Source organism: Manacus vitellinus, unplaced genomic scaffold, assembly GCF_001715985.3.
Source record: "Manacus vitellinus isolate BGI_N305 unplaced genomic scaffold, ASM171598v3 scaffold_1_pilon, whole genome shotgun sequence".
Classification (NCBI taxonomy): Eukaryota; Metazoa; Chordata; class Aves; order Passeriformes; family Pipridae; genus Manacus; species Manacus vitellinus.
The window spans coordinates 47,771,808-47,798,189 of record NW_021939396.1 but is presented as its reverse complement, the minus strand read 5'-3'; the positions used below and the strand labels follow the sequence as shown (position 1 = coordinate 47,798,189).

The 26,382-nt window shown below is 38.1% G+C and overlaps 1 protein-coding gene across 1 annotated transcript in view; it reads left to right on the top strand.

The window, feature by feature from the left end:
* The window catches only part of YES1 (YES proto-oncogene 1, Src family tyrosine kinase), a 35,422-nt gene extending 18,955 nt beyond the window's left edge, over window positions 1–16,467 (top strand). The window contains exons 2-12 of the mRNA XM_008928343.2: window positions 21–293; window positions 4,388–4,487; window positions 5,560–5,658; window positions 8,640–8,743; window positions 8,939–9,088; window positions 9,305–9,460; window positions 9,717–9,896; window positions 12,164–12,240; window positions 12,564–12,717; window positions 13,260–13,391; window positions 14,165–16,467. Of these exons, the coding sequence (XP_008926591.1) occupies window positions 29–293; window positions 4,388–4,487; window positions 5,560–5,658; window positions 8,640–8,743; window positions 8,939–9,088; window positions 9,305–9,460; window positions 9,717–9,896; window positions 12,164–12,240; window positions 12,564–12,717; window positions 13,260–13,391; window positions 14,165–14,373 (1,626 nt within the window). The 5' untranslated portion in view covers window positions 21–28 and the 3' untranslated portion in view covers window positions 14,374–16,467. The remainder of the gene's footprint in view (window positions 1–20; window positions 294–4,387; window positions 4,488–5,559; window positions 5,659–8,639; window positions 8,744–8,938; window positions 9,089–9,304; window positions 9,461–9,716; window positions 9,897–12,163; window positions 12,241–12,563; window positions 12,718–13,259; window positions 13,392–14,164) is intronic.
* The last annotated feature ends 9,915 nt before the right edge of the window (window positions 16,468–26,382 follow it).

Genomic DNA, 26,382 nt, shown 5'->3' with positions numbered 1-26,382 from the left:
TTTTCATCTTCTTCTCACAGAAGCAACCATGGGGTGCATTAAAAGCAAAGAAGGTAAAGGTCCAGCCATGAAATACAGAACTGAAAATGCTCCGGAACCTGTCATTTCCCATGTCAGTCATTATGGATCAGACTCCAGCCAAGCAACACAGTCACCGTCAATAAAGGGATCAGCAGTTAATTTTAATAGTCATTCCATGACTCCTTTTGGAGGGCCTTCAGGAATGACACCCTTTGGAGGAGCATCATCTTCATTTTCAGCTGTGCCAAGTCCATATCCTAGTACTTTAACAGGTGAGTGTTACATAAAATAATGCTATCATTATTATTTGTTATTGTAGCAGCTTGACAGTCACAGTCAAAAAATACTGTGACACATGGAGATAAAATGCAATAAATTGCCTTTTACAGATTTCTGATTTTCAATGTCTTTACTGCTAGATAATAATTCAGTCTGGGTGCCTGGGGCTTGAGGGTTTGGTATTTAGGCTTTTTATTTTTTGTGGGGGTAATTAGGATGGCAGCACAGAGAAATTTGAGACTTATTAAAGACAATAATGAGAATTGATGAAATTGTGTTAGAAGTTCTAAGCTGTTGAAGGGATACATATGGGATAATGGCTTTAAACTTGGAGAGAGGTACAAAATGAAAAACACTTTGGATTCAGGAAATTGATGTTTTAAACTGGGTTTCAGGCTTGATTAGCTGTGAGTTATATTAATACAACATTGAATATGTTTATTTATAAAGCTAAGCAGGATATGCAGTATATTCTACTATATAAACAACATGTGTGAAACAAAAGAGCAGAAATCTCATTGTTGGTGGTCATATGAAAACCAAAATTGAAAACGTAAAAATAGAATTTGCAAGGCACAGAGACCTTCTTGACTGAGATACAGAAGATACAGCATTTTAAAGCAGCGTGCACATCTTTACATCAAAATCTTAAAACTTTATTCTAAAAAATATTGATTTTGTGCACATGGCTGATTTCATAGTTTTGATGGATATTTTTGAGAGGAAGCTGTAATTTATTTTTTTTTTGAGAGAGAGACAAGAAAGAAACACTAATTTATTCTAGAAGCTTTGAACAGACTTCACAAAACAGAGTAAATAATTTGTTATTAGACTATTTCTAGTTTTCCCACAAACCTATAATGTTGGCACAATTACAGTGCTTAAATGTTTCCTTTGTTATAGTGGCATTTAAAGTCTTTTAAACACAAGAAATTTGAGATCCATGAAAACCCACTCTGACCTTGACATTAAGCAATTCAGAAACCAAATATGAATTGTCAGGTCTGACCTCATATTCCTTTTCTTCGGAATTCATTAAAAACCAAATAATTAAAATGAGCATCTAGCCTGTCTCAAAATTTATGAGTCAGCTCTGAATCTCCATTTTGGATGAACATATAAAGATATTAAATAAGGGCAGCATTTCTTTATATTTATTAGCTCTACTGAGGGAAGTTTATTGTACTCATCTCCTCCAAGAACCGAAGTGTATTCTTTTTTACTAGATCTGGTTCTTAGTTCATGTGGGAATCTCCAGCTTTGTGTGTAGGCACTTTTGGGCTTTACCAGACATCAGGTATATAAGCCCCCCTTGGTACCACAAAGCCTTTGCTGCACAGACCAGAAGGGGTGTTCCCTTGCCTGTTCCTGTTCCTGCTGGTAGTTAAGCATGTTATATCTTGAAGCAGACTCAACAAAAGAAATTTCTCATGAAAAGAGAGTCTAACATCTCATCAGTGTGAAATTGATTATCAGCAGGCAGGCTGATTTGTGTGAACGCTCCCATTGTTTTTCAATTAGGTAAAATGATACTGCATATGAAATTATTCCTCCTTGTTCTGTAAAACCAGCCTATCCACAAACAAACACACTTTTTAAATAAATAAAATTGTAGTAACAATTATTTGGTACATTCAGTACTGATTTTCAATACTGAATGTACCAAACACCAAAACTGGGTGTTTTTGTGAGTTGAATGAGATGACAACCTTCATCTGGCTGTAAGCTTTTTGTATTTGCTGCGAATAAAACACTGGCAACATTCTGTTGCCCTTCGCTTCGCAAGAGAGGAGAATAGATGGGCTTGTCAAACAGGATGTAAGTGTCAGTAGTACTTATCCAGTTGATCAGTGATGTGTGACAATAGGATGATTTGGTTGTCATCGTGGACTGTAGTGAGGCTGAAAAGAGTTGAGCCATCTTTTATTCCTCTAGAGCAGAAAAGGAGAAGAAATCTGAGTTAGTCACACTGCTTCTGTATTACACATTCTCAGTCATCAGATACTTTGAATTTATACAATATTACTGAAAATCAAAACAGAAAAATAGACTGCTGTTCTTGCCTTCTATGAAGCTATGTGAGTACTAGTGCTCTGTAATCCTCATGCTAAACAAGAAGGCAAAGTCTTCTCTCCAAAACCAGTCATAGATTAGAGGATGGGAATACTGACCTAAAGAAAGGAAAACCTTTAAGGGAAGTCTTGTGGTCACAGATAACTTAAACAGCTAAACTAGATCACCTCACAGTGATTCACAAAGAAAACAGCTGCAAGAGACTTAAAATCATTTGAGAGTATCTTTGCTTAAAACATTCTGTGCTGATGCTGCTCTCCTTAAGTATTTTATTATTCTTTGTTATGAAATAAATTACACTTGTGAGTAAGAACAAAAAGAGGTTTTAAGGTAGCTGAAGTGTTTTGAGGTTCATGGAGTCTCCCAATTTCTTTATATGCAGTTAAAAACTTTTGTGATATTGTGGCTTGAGGATATTGATTTTTGTTTCATCTGCTGAAGATGTCCCTGGGGATGGTTTAGTTCCATAACGTTTGCTTTCTGTTTGTTTGAATGTGGTATGTGTCCCCACAGTTTTCTTGCTCCAGGTAGAAGTTTGTGTCATCAAAATAATGTAATAATGTAGTAATACAGGCAAAAATTGGTAGAACTGTGTTGATTTTTAACCTAAGTTAGGAACTGTTAACTTCTAGGGAGTATTTTCATTCATTTTCAGTTCATAAATCACTCTTTAAAAAAAAAACACCTCAATTACTCTAACCTCCTGTGGGGATTTTGTTCTGTTTCTCCTAGAGGAACTGTAAATTCATTTCCAGCTGAGGCCTGCTGAGAGACTGTAATCACAGGAAGACTCCAAATCAAATGAAAATATTTAAGTGATTAGGAACTCTTGCATCAGAGAGTTTACGTTGCAAAAGAATATTTGATATAGACTATCCCTGTTGCATTACGTGTTCTTCCTTTCAGATCATGTTAATTGTAAGATCTAAAATTAGATGCAACATGTTTCTGTTGGTGGACTTCCGTATATGTCCTGGTGCGTATTAGAGATATAGTATTAAACATTTAAAAATAAGTTATTGTTGGACTATCATCAGGCTTCTTAAATGTCCATTATACTGTTAAATAGCATTTCAGGAGCTTAAAAAGTCTTTTTGAATTATCCATTTGCAGTTTTCTATTTTAACTTTCTCCTAGTTACAGTAGCTTGTACATCTCAAATAGCCTGTTCTCCTTTCCCTCTTCTTCTTTTAGCCCAGTTTTGTAGATTAGTTCTTTGAAGTGTAGAAAAAAGTTTCCTACCAGTAAATGTAGGATTCTTCTTACTATCCATCTCTCTCAAATCTGTCCAGTTTGTGGGACATGTTCAACAACGTGCCCTATACCAGAAGTGGGATGGGGAAGCAAATCCCATAGGGTTGGTAGAGTGCAACTGTTCCTCCTGTGACCTGTCTTGGTCCTTGTTCTCTAGAGTAATGCACTGATGTATCATCCTCAGCAAGAGTCTGTTTCACGGCTGGGGAATTAAAAAAATCGTTAGTCCTAAAGCAGAGAAATGTCTTTGTACCCTACAAGAATAATTTTTTTTCTGATTCAGTTCCTTGAGTAGATTTTAATGTGTAACCTCAGAAAGTTGGGAACACATCAGTTATTTATAGCTAAGTTCATCAGGAAACTACTTCGTAAAAATTATCGGCTGATGGTTCACCATTGTGGTGTTGTGGAAATTGCATTTCTTCACAAGAAACAAGCCTAATAAAGAAACTAGGGGATTTTTTTACTGCTGTAATGTCATGCAGGTTTCTGTATATAAGTGCTATAATTATTAGTGTAGTTCCAGTGATGTATCTAGTGGCCTTTTTTGGTGTGGAAGCATATTTTTAGGATGTCTGTTTATAGGCATTGCTCCATTTTAAAAAATTAGCAGATTATTAATCCATCTTCCAAAATGAGATACAACCCAGAGTGTTTAGTTGCTTTCAAATCTAAATTGATGAGTTGTTTCTTAAGTCCTTAAATCAAGTGTTGCAACATTACTGCTATATCATATGGTATTTTTTTTATTTTTCCTAAGGTGGTGTTACTGTATTTGTGGCCTTATATGATTATGAAGCTAGAACTACAGATGACCTTTCATTTAAGAAAGGTGAACGGTTCCAAATAATAAATAACACGTAAGTGTTTTCATTCACAGACCTCACATGGTTGTTGGGAATAATTAGATCCTCAACTCTTCTTGAAATCTATGTATCCTATTTCAGTGAAGAGTAGATTGATTTTGTTCTTCTTTTCTTGAGTGCATGCAATATTCAACGTGTATGGGGTTAAAATATTTATACAGCTAAGACAATAATTGCACTGAGATCAAGATTTGGGTGCAGATGTAGAACTGTAGTGACTGGCACAGCCCCAAGCCTGTCCTCGGGTGATTGGGTGACTCCCTCCCACTCCCTGCCCCAGGAAGGCACAGCCACCCCCTTCAGGGCAGAAAAGGTGGAGATGTGCACTGTTCCATCCCAGACTCTGCACTGTGCAGATACCCTCTGACAGGATTCCAGATTTCATGGGAGGTGGGCACAGTTGGCACCACCGCACTGCAAATTCCAGAGACGAGTGTCCTGTACCAGGGACATCTCAACATGGAATTGCATCTAGCTGGCCTCCACAGTAAACTCATGTACAGATAGTTTATGGGTAGTTTGATGTTCAGTTGCAACAGGATTACTGCATTACAGTCTGATTTGTAGAAGTCTAGTGAAAAGAAAGTAATTTGCCTGCTTTGGAGGTTTCCTTACACACAACTTTTTGGTACAGTAATAATTCTAATTCATACATGTAGCAGTTTTCATTTGTTCAGTTCTCTTAGTTTTATTAGCTGGCTTCCTGTCCTTTACTGCTGTCAGCATACAGGCAGAATGAGCTGGAGAGGCAGATGAAGACTAGAGAACTGGGAAGTTCATTTACACATCTCTGCCATAAAACATTTTGGTTTTACATTTAAAAAAAACCCAAACAACCTAACCAAAAAAAACCCCCAAATCTTGAGAATATTAAATTCTGCTAAGAGGCACTAATGTTGCTTAGAACATAAGAAGATGCACGTAAGTGCAGTACAAAATGGTTTAGATACCTTCATAATTAAAATAACATGTTACCTAAATTTGCCTGCCTTTCGTATGTGACTACAGGTGCCAGGGAATTATGCATTGTTTATATGTGGAAGAGGTAACTGATGTTTTATTGCAGGGAAGGAGACTGGTGGGAAGCAAGATCCATTGCTACAGGAAAAACAGGCTACATCCCAAGCAATTATGTAGCTCCTGCAGACTCCATTCAAGCCGAAGAGTAAGACTTGTATCCTGTCAATCCGTTCTTATTATTCATTCTGCACTTTGTACCCTGTCATACAGGGTACAGGGATGTGAATCCTTTAATTCAGTATATGTAACATTTTAGGATAAAGTAGGAGAATACTACTAATTAAAGAATAGCAATGCTACTTGGATTGTGTCAAAGGTATAATTATTAGTAAATGCGAGGTGGACACTCATGCAGATGTTTTATGCCTGTTTGCTATACTCGGGGCTAAAGGAAAAATGATAGGAGAATGCAGCAGAGGTAAGAATTGGAGTACATGCATTGCATACCACATAAAGCAAAAATGAATGGGATTTAGTTGAACAGTTCACACACCATCAACTCTACGTTTTTATCCTTATTTTTGCTTGCCAAACCCTGATTCAACATCACCTATATCCTTGGTATCACCTAATCTTGCATTCTAAAATAACATTTGTTTCACAGTTATTGCTAATCTATTAATCTATAACTTTTTGGTGACAAAATTGTTTGGTACCCTAAGATGAATTTGGAAGATTATATTGCTTTGTGTGCCAGTACTTTCTAAATTTATTTGCAAACAAAGATCCCAGAGAGCTTACAGAACCACATAAAGTGACTGTGGGAACTGTGAGTTGGAGTACCGTTTCAGGTTATGCTTGTTCCAAGGGATTGTATTTGTTGTACTAGAAATATAAAGTTCCGCAGCTCTTGCTTCAATATACAGGCATGGTACTGCCAATAAGCAGTTCCCTGATACATGATCTGTGTACTTCTCTGCTTGCTACTGCACTTCTGGGAAAAGTGCCTGATTTTCAAGATGTTTCCTGAATCTCAAGCTGAGATTTTAGCATGTTGCTGCTGCTGTCACTTGGCTCTTTGCTATTAAAAAGTGATTGCATCAAAGCTGCAGTGTTATTCTACACCCTTGAGTTTCATCTGGTTTTAAAATTACTATCTTTTTCTTAATTTTTTTTTTAGATGTTGAGGGTTTTTTTTTTTTAAATTATGCAATAAAAGCATACTGTCATCACAACTGTGGTGGTGGTAAAATGGAAATTATAGCCTTTTGCAAAGAAACCGTGGCTCCTAAAGATTGGCAGAACAGAGTGGTGAGATTTGTCATAGGTTTGTGATGACTAGAGGTGAGAGTGAAGGGTGATTAATAAGGAAGGAAGCTTTTTAAAACTGACTGTTTTAAAGAACCAGTGCTAATTTTAATAAAGATCACCACAGCATTTGGAATACTGCTCATTTGCTTTAGAGTTGGTTAGCCCTGTGCTTTGATCATGTTTACAGGTTTTATGTTGTGACTGCAATTGGAGTTACAAGTGCAAAAGTAATATAGAGCCCCAAGATGCTAGGATTTTCTTTAAGCAGCCTTTTCTAAGCCCAAAGGATATATGTTCCATTTATATCAGAAACTGCTTGTGACAGGATCCATCTTATTCATGTCTTTTGAATTACACTGTAATAGAAATGCTTAATGGCAATAAAAACAACAATTAAACCCTGCCGTTATTTCATAGGTAATTAAAAATAAAAAGCACTTTACAATATAGTTTATAAATTTTTGTAGTAGCCTGGGGAAGAGGCATTTTCATGTGAAGTCATTAACTAGGGCTCAGTAAGATTATAGGTTACATCCAAATTGTCTCAAGCATGCACACCCTCATGTCCATTTCCAGCTTTGCACATCTGCTTAAACAGTCAAACTGCAAATACAACAAAATGTAAGAATAAGTTTCAAATTCCCCAGAGATTGCACAGGCCATTCTGTTCACAGGCCAGCAAAGTGATATTTCACCCACAAAGCCATTGTTTTTCAGCAGTCTGCAATACTATTTCCCATCACTCGTGAAGCCAGATTTGCTTGATGCTAAGATGGTGACAAATTGAAATGTTTGAAATTTACACTTTGCATCACTTTGTGATTTCTGAGGCACATAATCAAATTAAAATATAATTAGAAATAAATGTTATTTCAAAGTCTAGGTGTTCATATGAAGATGGACCTTAAAATTATCACTGGCTGAGGACAGTGCCTCACGATGTATTCATCATGATGAGCACACTGTGGGAGCATATAAGAAATTCCTTTTGTGAAAGAACTTAAGGCAAGAAAAAATACAGGTCTTTTAAGATATCGGCATACTTTTTGGTATCAGGATGATTCAGCAAAATGGAGTGTTACTCATAGAGAAGTAAATGATACCTATAATAGGTGTGTTTCTAAATGATCAGTAGAATCATATACTGAGGTAATGAAGGACAGGAGGCAACAGAAATTGAAACAGAAGGGTTTCCAATTGGATATAGGAAACCTTTTAATCCTGAGAACAGCCAGGAAGGGGTACAGGTTGCCCAGGTTGGCAGTTCATCCTTCAAGGTTTTCAAGCCTGAAGTGGACAACATCCTGAGCAACCAGATCTGATTTCACTGCTGACCCTGCTTGCAGCAGGAGGCTGGACCGGAGACCTCCCAAGAGCCCCTTTCAACCAGAATGAACCTGTGATCCAGTGATATTTATGCACACCCACTTTGCATTAAATACTGTTTTCTAACATTAAGCCTCTTAGAGAGAAGAGGCTTTATGTTCTTTGAGAAGGTGGTTTCAGCTGTTGCAGTGTTTTGAGAGTTCTACCAAAGAGGGTCGTCTGATTCAGCCTGACCTATAAACTTAGCCAGAAGAGGGTGTTACTTTCAGTGTTAAGTACAGTTGATGTCCATTGTCAAACCACCAGAAAACCATAATATTTGCAGATACAGTCCTCTTTACATGTATTTTGCAAACAACAGAAATGAGAGTCATATAGAAATAGGTCATCTTAATCTTGTGATTATATGGATGTCATTACTTCTGTTGATCTGTATCTGCTTTGGGGTATTAGTGGTCCAGTCGATGCTTGAGATTTCCAAACCTTTTGTTATATGAGTACCAAGGAATCAGAAGCTTTTACTTACAAGTTTCCTTTAAAATTTTCTAGGTGGTATTTTGGTAAGATGGGCAGGAAGGATGCAGAAAGGCTACTTTTAAATCCTGGGAACCAGCGTGGTATTTTCTTAGTAAGAGAGAGTGAAACCACTAAAGGTACGTATATGTCTGTGTATCATTTCTCTCTCCCATTCCCTCCTCCCCCCCACCAAGGTGGGCGTAATGAACATTTTTATGCCTATCACATGTCATGTATGTATGTGGACATGTGTGTGTATAATGACAGTTGTGTGGATAAGTTAAATATGTTTTTAAATTTTAGTGAAGAACCAGGTGTAACTTGTTTCCTAGGTGCTTATTCCCTTTCCATACGTGACTGGGATGAGGTCAGAGGTGATAATGTGAAACACTACAAAATCAGAAAACTTGACAATGGTGGATACTATATCACAACCAGAGCACAATTTGAATCTCTACAGAAGTTGGTGAAACACTACAGAGGTAAGCCCAAGTTATAGTGTTCCAATGCTGCCTTGTGCCTGTTGTGAGGAAGAAGGACTACATATGTAGCTTATATTTAAAACCAAAACTATAAAATTTTCTTTTTGATTTCAACAAACAGTAAACGGACTAGTTCTTTTTATCAACATTAAGATGTTTCTTCCGTTACAGTCTTACCCCTGCTTAACTATGAAGCTTATTTTTTCTGTTTTCCAGAACATGCCGATGGGCTGTGTCATAAGCTAACGACTGTGTGTCCCACTGTGAAACCACAAACACAGGGACTAGCAAAAGATGCCTGGGAGATTCCTAGAGAATCCTTGAGGCTGGAGGTTAAGTTGGGCCAAGGATGTTTTGGTGAAGTATGGATGGGTAAGAGCTTAATGTGACACCTTTCAGTTTTTCCTGTGAATGTTTTAATAGTATTTTAGGTATATCAGTATCAGGATCTGAAAAGGTAATATCATAATGAAATGAAGGGAAAAAATAACAGTTATGATCAGGCATGTAACACTAAAATTAATATTCAGTATAGTTTCGTTTATAATTATTCTGTTAGCTAAGAAAACAGAAGCAGAAAATCTGTTCAGTATTATAGTGGAGAATAAAACCTGATTTGTTACTTTAGGAACATGGAATGGAACAACAAAAGTAGCAATCAAGACACTAAAACCTGGTACAATGATGCCAGAAGCTTTCCTGCAGGAGGCTCAGATCATGAAGAAATTACGACACGACAAACTTGTTCCCCTGTATGCAGTTGTTTCTGAGGAACCAATCTACATCGTCACTGAATTCATGACAAAAGGTGTGTGACAGAATAGTTAGAGGTACCATGTTTAAAAGATTATTTAAGACCTCAGCAGTAAATTAAATGTTTAATTAATGTTAGGTTTAAGCTGACTGGAGTATAAGTGTTAATTTTGATTAAATTAAAATGAGTAACGCTTGACCTACTTGAAGCAGTTCTGATTTAGATCGTGGGTGGATGCATGATTTTTTCTGCACATCTGTGTCACCCTTGGTAATCTTCCAAGTACAAGATTGGGGGGTTTTTTCTCCTCATTTTTAGTGTGTACTGCCTGTCACATTTAAATTGGATGGTATAGCTGGGAATGTCATTATATCATCATATCATTATGCTTGTAGACAAGTTATGCTCACAACAGAGTACACTGGGCTTTCGGGTTTTTTTAGTGTTTCTTTTCCAGCAGTGTAATAGTAAATTTTAAAAAAGGTTGAGGTTTTTTTTTCCAGACTCCTTCCTTTATCTCCTTGTGTTCAGTCTTTCATCCTTCTTCCCTTGCTTTATATCATTTCCCCCTCCCCCTGCAGCTGAAACACAGATTTAGAGATTTAGGCTGAATGTAGAAATAAACATCATAAGGATATTAGTGTTAAGAAGCAGCAGATTTTCAAGTCTATTTTTCCATTTTTTATAAAATACAGACTTCTGTTCAACTCACAGAGAAATTTTGCTATCCTCGTAAGATACAGAAGCAATGTTTAAGTCCAAGAGAGTGGCTAGTTGTGTTCAGTACTGTGCCATACATATGTGTTTTTGGTTTTTTCCTGTTTTGATGGGGTTTTTAAAGGGCTGTACGTTTGAAAAGGTAAATGGGAATAGAAAATCTAAAAAGTTCCTTCTGCGTTGTTGTTATTTCCAAATAACACTAGACAGTATCTCTTTCAGATCTAAAACTGCCACGCAAAATCTGCTTTCATTGTTCAAAAATCAGGTTTTAAAAAGGCAATCAGGAAAACAAATATTTGTAACTGTCTGTCTAAGGAAAAGCAAGGTTTAACACTAGAACTGGTTACCTTGCAAAAGCAGTATTAATGAATTGGAAAAAGAGTTGTACATTTGTCTAAATTATGGATTCAAAATGCCATTGGAAGTTTCTGTTCACTATTTTCATTTGATAAACTTCTCACATTTTACAAAAAACCCATAAAGCTTCTTTGGTGGTTCATACTTAAAAGCTAGTAGAACGATTTTTTTATATTTATCCTTTTACAAGGAAAAGAGGTAGATAAGAACTGCATAGTACCCTACTTTTTTTTTTCAGTGTGGACAGGTTACTAGAGATCAGTGTGAAATCTTTGCCCCTCTTTGGTCCTTTGAGCTCATTAATCAAGATCGGAAAAAGTCTGTAAAAACACACACAGCAAACAGCAACAGCAGTGTGGGTCTGGCCTGCCACATTTTTGCTTTCAGTACAAAAATACAGCAAATCACTAAAGTCATGTTGGAGGAATCTAATTCATGGTTACTGCTATGAATCCACTGCAGGATACACAATCGAGTGGTTTCTTTCCCCACCATCACCACACTTGTAATTTTGTTGGTTATCAGTCTTCACCAGTTTCTTAGAAAAAGGTCATGTTCCTATTTCTTATGGCATAATACCACCTGTAGAGAAAGCTGTTGTGCCAAAGACTGAGCTATACTGCATATGTAAAGATTGCTGTCTACAAAGAAGCACAGCTCCTTGGAACTGATTTCAGATACTGCTTATGTTGTAATGTTTTGGGTACAATTGCATTATATAAATGGGAGAAAATAATATACTGTAAAGAATTAGTTTTGTTTTCCTCTGTAAGGAAGAAAAAGCAACAGAATAAAAGCAACAATTTCAGGATAATTTCTCTAGTGTATAATTGGGAGTGGCAGAAAAATTTAAGGGATAGAGGTTTTTTGTTCTGTAATTACAAATCTCACTGTGGAAGGCAGTCCAGCTAGGAAGAGCATTGATACCAGCAACACTGGAAAAATTCTAATGTATTTCTGTATAATCATCAAGCAGCAGCCTGTTTTATTAGTTAGTTGAATTATTGAAGTGGATTCCAAAATACTTGGATAAAACTGCTCTAACTAGTTATCAGACAGAAGTAACTTCAGGCACAGTCGTTGAGTTATATATTCTGGTAAATGATGGATTTTCAAATACAGATTTCATGAGATGAATGTGTCAGTCATAATGTCTAGGAAATAAATCTCATTCGTGTTTTCAGGTCAAGTTAATTTTTTGGTTTTTTCCTCTCCCCCCTCCCCCACTGTGTCATCTGTTACAGGCAGCTTGCTAGACTTCCTTAAAGAAGGGGAAGGGAAATACTTAAAACTCCCACAGCTGGTCGACATGGCTGCTCAGGTACTAAGAAAACTCTATGTTGTGCTTAGAGAAGAGATATCAACTAAACATAAATATTGAATGCTCTGACTATTTTATGCTGCTCTGTCTTACACCTTCTGTTGTAGGTTTGTAATGTGTCAAAAAAGAAACAGTCTAGTTCACAGTTAGCAGATACTGTATAGCTGGACACACTCTAATCAGTGCTGGCACAAGCTCTTGCTAAGCTATATTTCCTATGCTTATACAGTGATAATAAAGCTAAATAAGGGGGTACAGCTTAATGCTTGGGAGAAATGCATAACGTCATGAAAAATAACCTTTAATAACACTTTTCTTTTAAGATTGCTGATGGCATGGCTTACATTGAAAGGATGAACTACATCCACAGGGATCTCCGGGCAGCTAACATTCTTGTAGGAGACAATCTTGTGTGTAAAATAGCAGACTTTGGTTTAGCAAGGTTAATAGAGGACAATGAGTACACTGCAAGACAAGGTAAGGCCGATTTATTTACTGAATAAATAAGACCTGTTACCTTCAAATGGCAGAGAACTATTACATTTAGCAGAGCATGTCTGTATATTCTGTCTTTATGAATAAAGATTCTGCCTTTAAGTGGATTTTCACAGCTATGTTTAGGTGACCCCCTCACCTAAGTACAATCCTAGTAAACTTTTTATTTTTCAAAATTATTTGGCAATTTGTTTATGTTCTCAAAAAGTGTTTTTAATTATTTTTGGGGGATAAAACATGCTACAGAAGAGAGATGAGATTCCAGAGAGATTGCTCATCAGGTTCACTTTTTGAAACCTATTTAATTAAGAATCTCAGATGTCTTCAGTGTTTCCAGAAATTGTAGCCAGTAGTTGCTGCCCTAGTTTGAGAAATACTAAAATACTAAACCACCTCAGATTTTCTCAATAAAGCAAATGTAAAAATGTTTTGAGTTCAGTGTTCTTTTTTAAATATTTTGCAGTGTAAGCAAATTACCCATTAGCAAGAGAAAAATTGAGTATCTGTCTTTCTAATGTTTGTAGGAGCTAAATTTCCAATTAAATGGACTGCTCCAGAAGCAGCATTGTATGGTCGGTTTACAATCAAGTCGGATGTGTGGTCATTTGGAATTTTACTGACAGAGCTGGTAACAAAGGGGAGAGTGCCATATCCAGGTAAAAGGAAAAGTTTAATAGATTTTTCTTTCCTTTGTTGTATTGTATGCTTCTGAAGTTACCTTTTGTACTTTTTGCCTTCATTCAGAGTCCACAGTTCAGAAGCAGACACAAAAACTTAGTCACACCTCACTGGTTCCTTTGTTCACAAAGCTACTTTGTTTTATATGCAGATTAACTATCACATATCTTTTAAAGTGCTTTAAGATAATAGCATTTGTATATGTAACTGATATTTTTTTTTCAAATTAGTGGGTATATCCTTATGTTTTCCTATCTGTGTGTTCATGATATTTCTACTTTTGACATTTTCCCAGGCTACAGTGAGCATCAGTAGACTGAACCCACTAAACCAGTTTTTGAAACTAAACATATTTCAATAGATATTTTGCTGTGACTGCAATTTGTAAGGCAGTTCTGTCAAGTATATGGCCTGATTTCAAATTAAGTAGTCTTTGAATGGAACCTAAGACAGACAGAAGGTATTTGTGCTTGAGTCTCCTTTTTGAAAGGACAGGTTCAAGGCAGTAGGAAAGTGAGAAAGCATACATATGGAAGAAAGACCAGGTGTTGAGGAATTAACAGTGTACTGAAATAATTTTCAGAAAATGTATTTAATGCACAATGTAAAAAATTCACTCATTATAAAGTGTGTTCATTAAAAGTTCTGTTCTGGTAAATCCACATGTATGGCAGCTGGAGAGACACTTCTAAAACTTTGGGAAACTGTTCTTTGCATAGTGTCATTCAGAGTTAAAATGCTTTCCTTTTAGGGATGGTGAATCGAGAAGTTCTGGAACAAGTGGAACGTGGATATAGGATGCCTTGTCCACAAGGCTGCCCAGAGTCTCTCCATGAGTTAATGAAACTGTGTTGGAAGAAAGACCCTGATGAAAGACCAACATTTGAATATATACAGTCTTTCTTGGAGGACTACTTTACTGCTACAGAACCACAGTACCAGCCTGGAGACAATTTATAAGCCAACAGTCTATATAACATGCACAAATCTGCCAAATGTAAAAGACTTGCAAAGGATTCCTGAAGTCTCTAAGGAATCACAGGAAAGAAAATCTTCGCTACTTTGCATGCTCTTAATGGCAAACTGGAATTTCATAATGCAGTTGCACAAAACCACTTTTGAAGTGTTATACTCTAATTTACCAATGACATGTTTTTATTTTTTCCTCTTTCCCAACTTATTTTCAGGGTCCAAAGGAAGCTTAATGAAAATAAGGGGCAGAAAAATGAGTGTTGGTGTGAACAATAGCAGAAAAACCAATGTTTCAAATCCTTTATTTTCCCAACATTTGCTAATCATTCTACTAAAGAGGGAATTGTCTGGAATTAGTGACCTTGGGGTAAGGCATTTTTTAAGCAGAAGAACTTTGTGGGACCAAGCAATTCTATTCCAGTTCTGTAAAATTCCCTGTGTTTAAAAATACATGTGTGTGCCCCCCACCCCCACCTCAAAAAAGAGATGGTACAACTCTATTTGATATATAGTCTTGATATTTAAGCTTCCTCTTGCATGGACTTAATTAGGGTAGTCAGGTTAAAAGAGAAATTGGAACAGTGAATGAGAAATGTGATCTAAATGGTAGGCCTCAATAGTGAAATTAGAGAGCATAATGCACTGTGTTAATACCTGTATTAATATAACTGGAAAGTAGCATGAGAGGTTTTTCTTTTTTCTTTCTACATAACTAATTAAGAATAATTGAAGGTAACTAGAAAATGAGGTAATATTTTATAAAATTGTGTTGATAAAGTATGATGATATTTGAACTTGAAGCTATGTAATACAATCAGGGGGGGAAAGCCTTTAATCTTCTAAGCTCCAATCCAACAGCAAGCTTTTGTATGGGAAGACTACCTGAACAAAGCTCACCAGGAAAGCAAGACTGAAGCTGGTAAATGACCACTCTTTAGTCCTTTTTGAGAGACAGGTTTGGTACTGTTGTATGTGGCTTGTTTGTGTTAACAAGGGTGGGTGCCACAAAAGTTATCTGTCACTAGTTCAGGGATTTGATTGCACTTTTGCTTTTCTTGACTATTAAGACACACACACAGTTGCTCTTCCTACTTCTGCCCTTCCTACAGAATTATTTAACTAAAAATAAGCAAAAGAAAATGTGAAAGTTTAAAAACTAAAGGTATAAAATATATTTAATACTGTCCAAATGATGAAATTTGCTGGCATTCAGCCCAGCTGACACTACATCTAGATTTACTTTCCTTGGCTACTGACATATCAAGCAATAACGTCATGTCTTTTACTCAGCAAGTTGCATGAGGTTCTTGAATTTCTGATCATGCTTAATTTTGAAACGCTAAACTCTTACTTAGCTACCAGGTTGGAATTCATATTATCATTGTAAAGCTATCCAACAAATGAATTTCAGAAAAACTGGTAATACAGTTCTGGTACTAAGCATTCTTCATGGGTTTACACTACATTGAATCCAACTACCAAACAGATCTGTGTAAGAACAGTGCCATCATTTTTCATTTTCCCTCATCATCGCTCATCAACTGTACATCTGTGGTTATCAAATTTTAAAAGGGCTTTATGTAAGAAAAACAAAAATTAAAAAAAAACACACACACACACACAAAAAATCAGAAAACCCCAAAAATATGATGGAATTTTAATTTTTCTAAATATTTTAAAATTAATAACACAATCATATGAGTTTATGTATTACTACAGTCATAACAAGAAATGCCAAAAATGACACTGGCATTGTATGGATTTTTGATTACTGAATGGAACAGTTCATTGTAATAACACTTGTATAGTAAAGGAATAAAACACTAACTTAATGAACGTGTTCATTGTAAATGGTTGTGTATTATAAAACTTCTCCAAAAGAGTTTGTATGTTTATGAAAATTTATTTGTTTCACCTGAAAACCTTGATGTGGTTCTTACCCTAACAGAGTTTAAAATTCACATTCACACTTTTTATATAAATAGTAATAAGTTTAATTATGTAACTAAGTATTTTTATAAAGTATGGCATTGTTGAACTGTTTTGCAGAATTGGTTCAAAATAAACTTCTCCTTGATTGCATCTGCTTATTTAAGGTGGGGAGGGGAGAAGGTGGGAGGGGGACAAAAGCAGAGTAGCCTTCATATTGAGGGGAAAAGGAGGGGAGTAAAACCTTCATGAGGTCTTTTTTATCCTCGGTAAATTGTTTTAATGTACTTTCATACAAGATTCTGAGTTCATAGTGCATTTTTGATGTTAAAACAGAGACATTTTCTAGCCTGTTTCAGAGGTCCTTGGCAGGAATTGGGTAGAACAATTTTGTCTGGGCTTAAAACTAACCCCTGTGATGGACAGACAGACAGACTTGGGATTCTTGTGAGAGCAAGTTCAACGTAGACTCTCAGCTGGTGGTCACTGCCATGCTGTAAGGCGAGCACATATCCTCTCTCTTGCTTTATCTGGTATTAGCAGCCGCTGTTCACTTCTGTGCAATTTTTCAGGGAATGTTATACATTTATTCTTGTGATAGCTCACGCTTTATCTCAACCTCATTGAATGTTACCTGTCTCAATGACCTGTACTATTCAAACTGCAGATCCTGGCATGTACATGCAGTGCCGCTGTAGTTTAAGGAGCTGGTACTGTGTGAGTTTCAATAATAACTAATACAGAACTAAAATCATTCTTCTTACAGAACCTACAAACTGCAAAGTTTGCTGTATTTTTAGTATTTCCTGTAATGTAATTAATGTTTTACTATTTTTAATGAGAACAATCGTGTAGTATCTGGTAATCTGTAGTCTTCCCTGTTGTCCATCAGAACCTTGTGATTCCCGTTCTGCATGCTAGAACCGCAGACTGTTTCTATCATGCAGTGTTTCAAGCTGTAGTATGTTAAGAATATTTTCATACTATTTTTGAGTAAGCTGCCAAACATAAACACGTGTACGATCCTACTGTTTAGATAAAGTACATTCCTAGTGGAGCATAAAGCATTATGAAAAGAACCTTATGGAAGGTAAAGTAGCCTTGGAAAGGTTTGGAGGGTTTTTTGTTTGTGTGGGGACTTTGTTGTTTGGGGTTTTTATGGCTGGTGTTTGTTTTGGGTTTTTTGGTTGGTTGGGTTTTTTTGCTTAAAGAAAGTCTCTTAGAGTTTGCTGATGGGCAGACACAAGGCAGAATGCTATCTTACCCGCGTAGTCATCTACAATACTGTTTATTCTAAAACACTTTATCCACAGCTGGAATGAGTATAAATGAATATAAACAACTGAACTTAATGAGCCCCCACTTTGGTTATTTATTTTCATCTATTCAATCCAATGAACTTCTGAGTTTTTAAGTTTTCCCTGAAGATGCTGTGGATGTTTGTATTTGTACCAGCTTACCCCTAACATGCAAGACTTCGCTTAGAGCTACAAGTCACGTTCAGTTGAAACCACATCAGCACTCACATAAACTAAGCAGTACATTGCAAATAGGAGACTCAAATTCTCACACTTGGCTAAAGAATTTAGGGTTAGATTTGAGTAATGGATTTGGGCACCATAAGCAGTTCTGGGTGGATAACTGCTAAAGTCCAATTTGTGATACATCCAATAGCTGTTGTCTTGAGCAGTAGATATGTGGACTGTGTTCAAATGCCAAGAAGTGCAGGTGCCTTCATAGCCCCACATCTTGTTCCTACTTCAGTCTGTTCACAGTGCAGAAACAAACCAGCCATTGACCTTCCAGGCACTGCAGGAGGCTGGCAGTCACTGTGGCAGCACATCTCTGGCAGACTCCTTTCCAAGACAGGGTGGGAAGAGTCTGTATATGGGAATAGGATGGTTGTATCTATTTTTGATATAACAGCCTTGAGTGTAAAACCTGGGTTCTGATCAAGAATCCTGGCTAACTAGTTGTCAGCTGTGAGAGACTGTTAGGAGATTGTTGAGAGTTGGGAGCAGAACCTGCTGCAGAACTTCACCCACAAGCTGTAGGCTTTAGCATTTGCTCAAGGACCAGATTATTTTGTCTCTGCAGTTTTTCCTACTGACAAAGAGAACGTGTTAGCTGGAGAAACATCAACAGCTTCCCTGCCTTTCCCTTAGCACAGGGGAGAAAAAGGGGGAGAGTGAGACAGAAGGATGGAAGCAAGCAGCTGAGGTGCTGCGCTTCATCACTGAGCAGAGGGAAGCAGGCTGAGGGGTGTGGCATAGCAATATCATATGTTCTCCTCTCTGTCATATTTTGAAAAGAAGGTAGAAATGCAGCGGAACTGAGGAGCATCTGTTCCCTTGTGCACAGTGGAAATGGAGCAAGGCTAATGCCAAGTGCTGCTTCTACTCTTTGGTGGTTCTGGGCAGCTCACCCTGACTGGTTTCTAACAGAGCCCCTTCATGTTAGCTGAGGAGTCCCAAGCATTGTTTTGCTCTCATTTCTAAGAGTGAATCTTGATCAGCTTTTAGGAAATAATAATAATTTTTAAAAAAAAAAGGGTACTGAGAGCCTGACCCGAGAAATGCTGGTTGCTGGATCCCAAATTGACAGCATTTTGGACACTGGGAAGTAGCTTAGCATTCCTTTCCTAGTAAATGTGTGTGGATGTAGGATTTTGTGTTAGGTTTCCCTCCTCTCCATCTGGGTATGATGTGCCTAGGAACTTAACAAGTTCAGACATTAACCATGGGCCCCATGTTCTTTACTGGCCCTATTCTTTCAGCTTATTTTCCTTGGTTCTGCATGCAGATGTGCTTTTTGTAGGTAGCACATTGATTAAATTTTTTAACATTCTCTTTAAAGGCATAGTTTTTGTCAAATTGTAATAACCACTGTTATTGGGAGATGAAAGTGTTTATAGCACTGTGTACTTTTGCAGAACATGGTCCATCTTCTTGTCGTATTTAATTTACTGTAGGTGAGTAGAAGCAGGTGTTGGCCATCCTGTAGTTTTTGTTTTGGTCTTAAAGAAGAGAGGACAGATACCTAGTTAAACTCAGCAGGATCTGAGAAACAGACTGGAAATTTAAAAGAGAAACCTGAATACAAGCAGTCTTGATGAATTAGTGATGTACCAACTGGAAAGCTGACTGCTGTGAAAGCATTCCTTTCTTTAATCAAAAAGCTACTCCCAGCAGGAGCACTTCACCCTCTCCTTTGCCCTGCTGCTAGGTTATTGAGTCTCTAGCTGAGGCTACTGATAGGTACGTACTGGGAAAGGGATAGATCTGTGCATCTTACCTTTGGCCCTGAAAATCCATCGTGTTAAAACAATTCACTTTTTTCCTGGATCTCCACGGGTGCCAGCTGCTGCATTCACCATTCATTCAATACCCCCCCACACACTTATGCACATTTGGGGCAGCCTTCCAGGGGCTAAATGGCTGTTGATCCTTCTCTCAGCTTCAGTGTTTGGAAGCGCCAGGGTTGTATTTGCTACAGTAACAAAGGGTAAGAAAGCACTTCTGCTCTTTCAAAAACAAAATATGATAAATCTCATTTCAGCAAGACTCCTATGATAAAAGTGTCACACACAAAGAGAACACCTAATCATTTGACTGCTTCATCATGAAAACAGTTAGGATGGCTCCCTGCTTCTCCAGCAAGTGTAGAATGTGCCACTCAGGGAGATACTCAAGGTGTGCTGTGGAACAGGGAATGACCATGCTAGATTGCAGCCCCTGCTCAGTTCTGCTAAGGAGGCCAAGTCAGTGATTCTGTCCTTCTGGAAAGTTCTCAAGAAAAGGCAACAGTGTTGGCTCACATTTCTAGGAGTGGAAGTTGGCAACTAGATGACTTATGTTCCTTACATCCTGCTACCCACCTTCATCTCCTCTCAGTTCTAGCCTAGGTACTTGCTCTTCACCACAACTGATCAGCTTTTATTTCTCCATCATGTGGCTGTGCAGTAACAGCATGAACATATATGAGAATTCACAGAATTCAAGATTAGAAGCATTTTGCATCCCTATGTACCATCTTTAGGTTTGTTGGTTTTTTTTTAATGGACATTGCCTGGTAAATTAAGCAGCTTTATTAGAGCAAAGTCAAATCTGTATGACTTTCACTGGAGTTTCGATTTCTTTCTAAATTACCTTCTTCACTTCTGCAGTGGCTGTCTTTCAAAGTTGCTTATGGCTGCTGTAAATGTATATTAATTCCTTTGTGCTAAAAGACTGGAAGTACAAGAGAAATAATTTCCTTATTTACATTTTAGTTTAGTGCTACTTGTTAAAGTAACCACATCAAAATCCATCCCTTTCATTTTCTTGACATCTTTATCAAAGATCTGCCATTTGCAAGGGGAGATTTTTTTTCAGTGTGAAACTGATGTTCAGTCACTTGCTTCAATGACTTTAAGTTTACAATAAACAGATTACTAGTAGGCTAAATATAATCTAATGGTGCCACTGTCATTAGAATGGCCCCAGCCTTTTCAGGCTGCTGGTGTTTTGAAGAACAAGTGTGCATATACTTAGCAGTAGATATACCCCCTGAATTCAATTGATCATTAAGGTAAGAAGGAATGACCCTCTCTGCAACTTGGGGATAACAAAGGGCATTCAGGAAGATAATGGGATACACATTCCAAAGCATTTGCCATTGTACCCAAAAATCCTTATTGCCTGATATATGGCATTTCTCACACACTCTCAAGCACTTCACAAATGAGATCAGTTTCATTATCTCTGGATGGCAAATTAAGGCGAGGAGAGAAGAGGTGTTTTGACTAATCCAGGGTCAAGTTGAAGACTGTGAGCAAGCAGCAGACAGAATCTAGCATTTGGTCTACTGAACATTTCCTTTCAAATGGACAGCTTTTAGCATCACCTACCAACCTCAACTCCTGGTCTTGAGCCTGGAGAATTGTTTTCCTAAGAAAAGCTGCAGTAATTTCCCATTATTCCCCACAATGGACATCTGAGCTATTACAAAAAAAAAAAAAAAAAAAAAAAAAAAAAAAAAAAAAATAAAAACTTGGGTAAAACCTGTGGGCCCTGCACAGCAATTTGGCTGCCACAAAGCCTGGGTACCAGTCATTATGTGCAGACAGCATGGAGAATGGAGCTCTAGCCTGAGGCTTGCCCACGTGTCCCTGGGATGCAGGTAGCCACCTTTCAGATAGCCCACATGTGGGTAAGTGCTTCATCTTGGCCTCTGAGGATGGCAGTGACTGTCAGCAGGATCTGCCTTCCCAGGTCACTGGGCTACCCTGTCTCAGACACCATGGGGGGGCAGGAGGCCAAGGTTCTACCTCTACACTGACTCGTGGATGGTAGCCAATGCTCTGTGGGGATGGCTAGACAGGTGGAAGAAGGCAAAGTGGCAATACAAAGGAAACCCCATCTGGGCTTCCAAAATGTGGCAAGACGTCGTCACCACCCGGGTAAAGAAGCTGATCGTGAGAGTCCACCGTGTAGACGCACACGTGCCTAAGAGTTGAGCTAACAAGGAACATCGTAACAACAGACAGACTGAACTGCCCAAGTCAAGCTGTCACAGGTAGATCCAGATTGGCAGCACGAGGGAGAGTTGTTCCTACCTCAATGAGCCCACAATGCCTCAGGTCATCAGAGCAGAGATGCCACCCACAGATGAGGGAGGGATGGATATAACCGAGGACATTATCTCCCAGGTTATCCACAATTGTGAGACATGCGCTGCAATCAAGCAGGCTAAGAGGGTAAAGCCTCTATGGGTAAAGCCTACTACATTACACTGCCGCAGACCCACCAAGGTAAGCGCTGTGTCCTGGGATGCTGTTCTACAAGTACTGCCAAGTAAGCACATGCAAGGGGTCACCCTCTTGTTGCTCCCTTCTTGTACCAGATGTAACTTCCATACACCATTGTTTTGCAGCAGTGCTTTAGAAGGGCTGCTGGTGCTGTTTCAGACAGTGCCCTAGACCATAAAATGAGCAATTCCTTCTTCGCTATTCAAGTCTAGTGTTTCACTGACACTGTGAATATGTCAAAACCCTCTAAGCACTCAGCTTAGAACACCCACAAAACCTGTGACTTAATGATATCATACCTTTTCCTCCTTCAATCTACCTTCACAATTGTTTCTCACAGAAACATCTACTTTTTTTTTAATCACTTAGCAAGCTAGCAAGCACATACTCAGTTATTTTAAGCTTCTTTAAGAATAAACCATTATCTTTAGTCAGCCTAAGATTGGAGCCTGTGCATCACCTGGTTATTAGTTACAAGATGCTCAACACCGTTTCTGTCATCATGAGTGAAATATGCTTAGTACAACCTGCCTAGATACATAAATGACCTCAGCTGCTGTAGTACATGATTCATCACACCTAAGGAAAGTGAGATGGGATGTTCCTCCTACAGTGCAGGTGGGAACAGTAGAGGAACTAAGACACAGGCAAGTGAAGTGTCTTAGCTAGAATCATGCAAAAGAGTTCTTACAAAACTGAGTTTCAGACACTGGTTTCTCGTATTTCAAGCAAATACCCTGAGCATGGACGATCTCGTAGAATTGGAATCACCATCTCATCACTGTCAAGACTTTCTTTATTCCACGCTGCTGAAGAAAATGATGGTTAACACAAGTCTTATGCTGTGTCTGTCCTTTTTCTGATGCTCTTGAATTTGCTAAACAGGATTTGCATGTGGTTTATCCTAACAAAAACCTTTGCTGGGAATATATGTTGACATTGAGTGGAACTGGAAAAAAAACAGAATTCACCTTCAGCCCTGGGTCTTGGGGACTTGAAACAGCTGCAGCACAACTGCCTTTATCTCACTGCCAGAAACAGAATGGCTTATGAGGAAATGAGAAGTTGAACGTGACTGCAAGTACCAAAACAACTCGGGGAGATGCAGCAGTTGCTTGAAAGGGATGGTATATAAAGGCTCTCTTATTTAGAGAAATGCTGTTTTCCTCAGAGGACAGTGGGATTTGATGGCCTCTGTTTCTTTAGCAGCCTTTTAGACTAAGGTGGCTGTTTTCTTCCTTTGTGGAGTGGGAGGTGATACAAAACAATTTTCATCTTGAAAGCCCTTTGCGATTATTAAGTTTTTTGAGGAAGGAATCAGCATCTGGAAACAGGCAAGTATAAGATGAAACAGACAGTGGAAACCCAGATCTGGGTGCAAAGTGAATGGTTCCATGTAAATTCAAATTCACGGGCTGTTGGAAATGGTTACTTCTTGAAGTAGCAGCTGAGGAAAGGGCCTGCAGTCCTTCTGTTATAGGCATTTACATGTAATGAGGCAGTAAATTTGGCGACATGGCAGTTGTATGTGCTGTCAAGGCTTTTTATTCATGTGGTCGATAGAGACACAGGAGAAATTGTCAACAACTTTGGAGGCTTCTACAGAGAGCTTACCTGCTCCAGGCAACTCTGCTGGGTAAGACACACTGGGGGCACTGTTGTGAAAAGGATAGTAACAAATGTAAGTTGTTCATTTTCTGAGAGCTCTGGGTGGGTATTTGATGCAAGTCATACATTTCAACATCATCTTCTTTTGTAATTTTTAACCAATATGAATTGCTCCTTTTTTTTCCAGTATCAGTGACTTTTCCCCTTGCTGTGTTATCAACAGTGCTGTTTTTTAAACTGTGGCAAACAAAATATCATTTAACAGAAACTGAGACATCGCTGAGTGTCAAACACTGAGGATGACACTGGGGGAATCTACATTTTTTTGCTCAACAGACTGGGTCATGAAACAGTGTTGTGCATTTGGCTATAGCTGCTGTCCTGAAGGCTCTGTGGATTAAGTGGGATCTCAACATAAGAATGTTCATTAACTCAGATTCCCTGCTCCTGATTGCCTTCATTTGCACATGTGGTCTTGATTTTGCAGTAATTAATACATATGTTTAGCTTTAAAATATCAAATAAAGTACAGGCATCGCCAAGTTCTTGGAGACTCTGCACATGCTTAATTACTGCAGGATGGAAAACTGTAGCCACTGCACAGTGCTTAGTGGTGGAATTGGTCAGAACATTTCAGAGTAATTTTGTGGAACTCTGGCATTTCTGAAAGAAAATATTTTTGCCTAGTCCTGCTTATCAGATGTTCCTCCACATCATCTTCTTGATTTCATCTTTCTTACGTGGATATTTTAATCTCAGATTTTAGCCTTTTAGCCACTTCCCTACTGAATATGCTGTTGATCTGGGAGCCAAACCTTGTATACTTAGCATGCTACTGTTCATTAAAAATAGCCTATTTAGGCAGTGATGTGAGGAACCATAAAGACAGCCTGGCTAGGAAAGAAAATTACTGAACAAAAGATATTGTCTACTCAAAAAAACTGACAGAGAAAGGGCTGCCAGCCTGGAAATGTGAGCCTGGGGACTAGCCCTGTGAACTGTTGAAAAACATCCTTGAGAAGTGCAGCTGGTCTCTTTGAAGTGCAGCCGAGGTACCTGGAAACCAGAAACATCCACAGATACCACCGATAAACACCAAACAAGGAGACTGTAATGTCAGTTTGTCATCTGAAGGTGGAAAACAGTCTGAAAAAATAAACTTGCTCTGAAGGAACAGAAAACACCAGCCCCAATTGGCTGGTACAGGTGAAAAACGTAAATTTATTAAATGTAGATTAATGTTTAATTAAATGTAATTAAATGTAAATAGGATCTATTGGCTGCTCCATGTCCTACTCCCTCTTATGAGTCTGTGATATAAAAAGGACCTAATGTTTATCCAAAAATGAGCTGCTGTCTGAGAACTTCTTGGTTGAATCCCAAACTTTCTATAAGCTCTTGAACTCTCCCCAGGGACACCTGGTTATAAAAGGATTCTGTGATGTAGATCATTTTGGAAATGGGACTCTGTCAGCTGTCTTATAGGTTTGGCCCATCCTCACCTCTTTTGGGGTGGGTTCATTCCGCTCTGGCATCAAGTTGTTCCCCCCTTTTGGGATCCTTTGGCTCCTTCTGACATCTGCCTAATTCACTTCAATATCAATAGCATTAATATTCATATAAGTACTCATAAATATATCTGCTGTTATATCATTGATAAGTTTGCTTCATTCATGATAAGCTGTAGCAATCTGAAATAGTATGTAGATACTTGGCTGCTGCTGTCACTGGTTGTACTATAGTACTGACTGATGCTATTATTGATTGATACCATACTATTGCTTGATACCATTGATTGCTGATAGTAATTTGTAATAGCTTGATATATATTCATTCATATTCATTTTATTAATCATAGGCATATTTCCTAATGGCAATTTTTGTGGTATTTGTGGTAATCTGTAATAAAGTAGAGAAATTTAGAGGACAAAGCTTTTATGTCCTTGTGTATTACAGAATCCTACAAACCCACAATTATTATCTCTCCACACCTGAATCCAGTTAACCTTTTAAGTGGTGACAGGCAGAAACTGGCCTTTTGCTCTGTGATTTAAAACTCTTCGTGTGGTGGAGTCCAAGTCCAGACATTTTAGACAGAAACTGTTTCCCTGGCGGTGAGTGTTGCTTTCTGGTCAGAGATGTCCTTCCCTCCCAACATACCCTTTTCATGTGTCTGCCCTCATGCAGAGATGCAAACTAGTCCCTCTTGTCTTGTCTGTCTCTAGCACCATAGCTGGCAGTGGGAACTGATGTCTACAGCTATAGGAAGCTGTATACTTAAAGACTGTGCTTTAATCCGTAGGTCTTTGTTTATGATTTGGCCAAGAAGCTGCTTTTCCTTAAGTCTGGATAACTGGGAATTTGTTTTAGTTTTTTTAATTGTTTGGGGGTTTTTTTTACAAAAATAACGCCTTACTAAAAACTCAATAATTGAATTGTTTGTGTTACTATTGGCTGCTAGCAAACGCTTGGGCTTCTTGTGTTGATCTGTTTGCTGAAGTGATCAGTCATTTGGGGGGAATTCTGTACAGCATTAAGATCTAAAAGAGCCTGTTCTAAAATAACTTAGCTTTTCCTTTCCTGAGAGCAGGAGACATGAGAACAGGGGTGCTTCTCTGTTCTAACTTGACAGCTGAAAAGTGTGACTTGGCTTTCCTGTTTAATCTTTTACT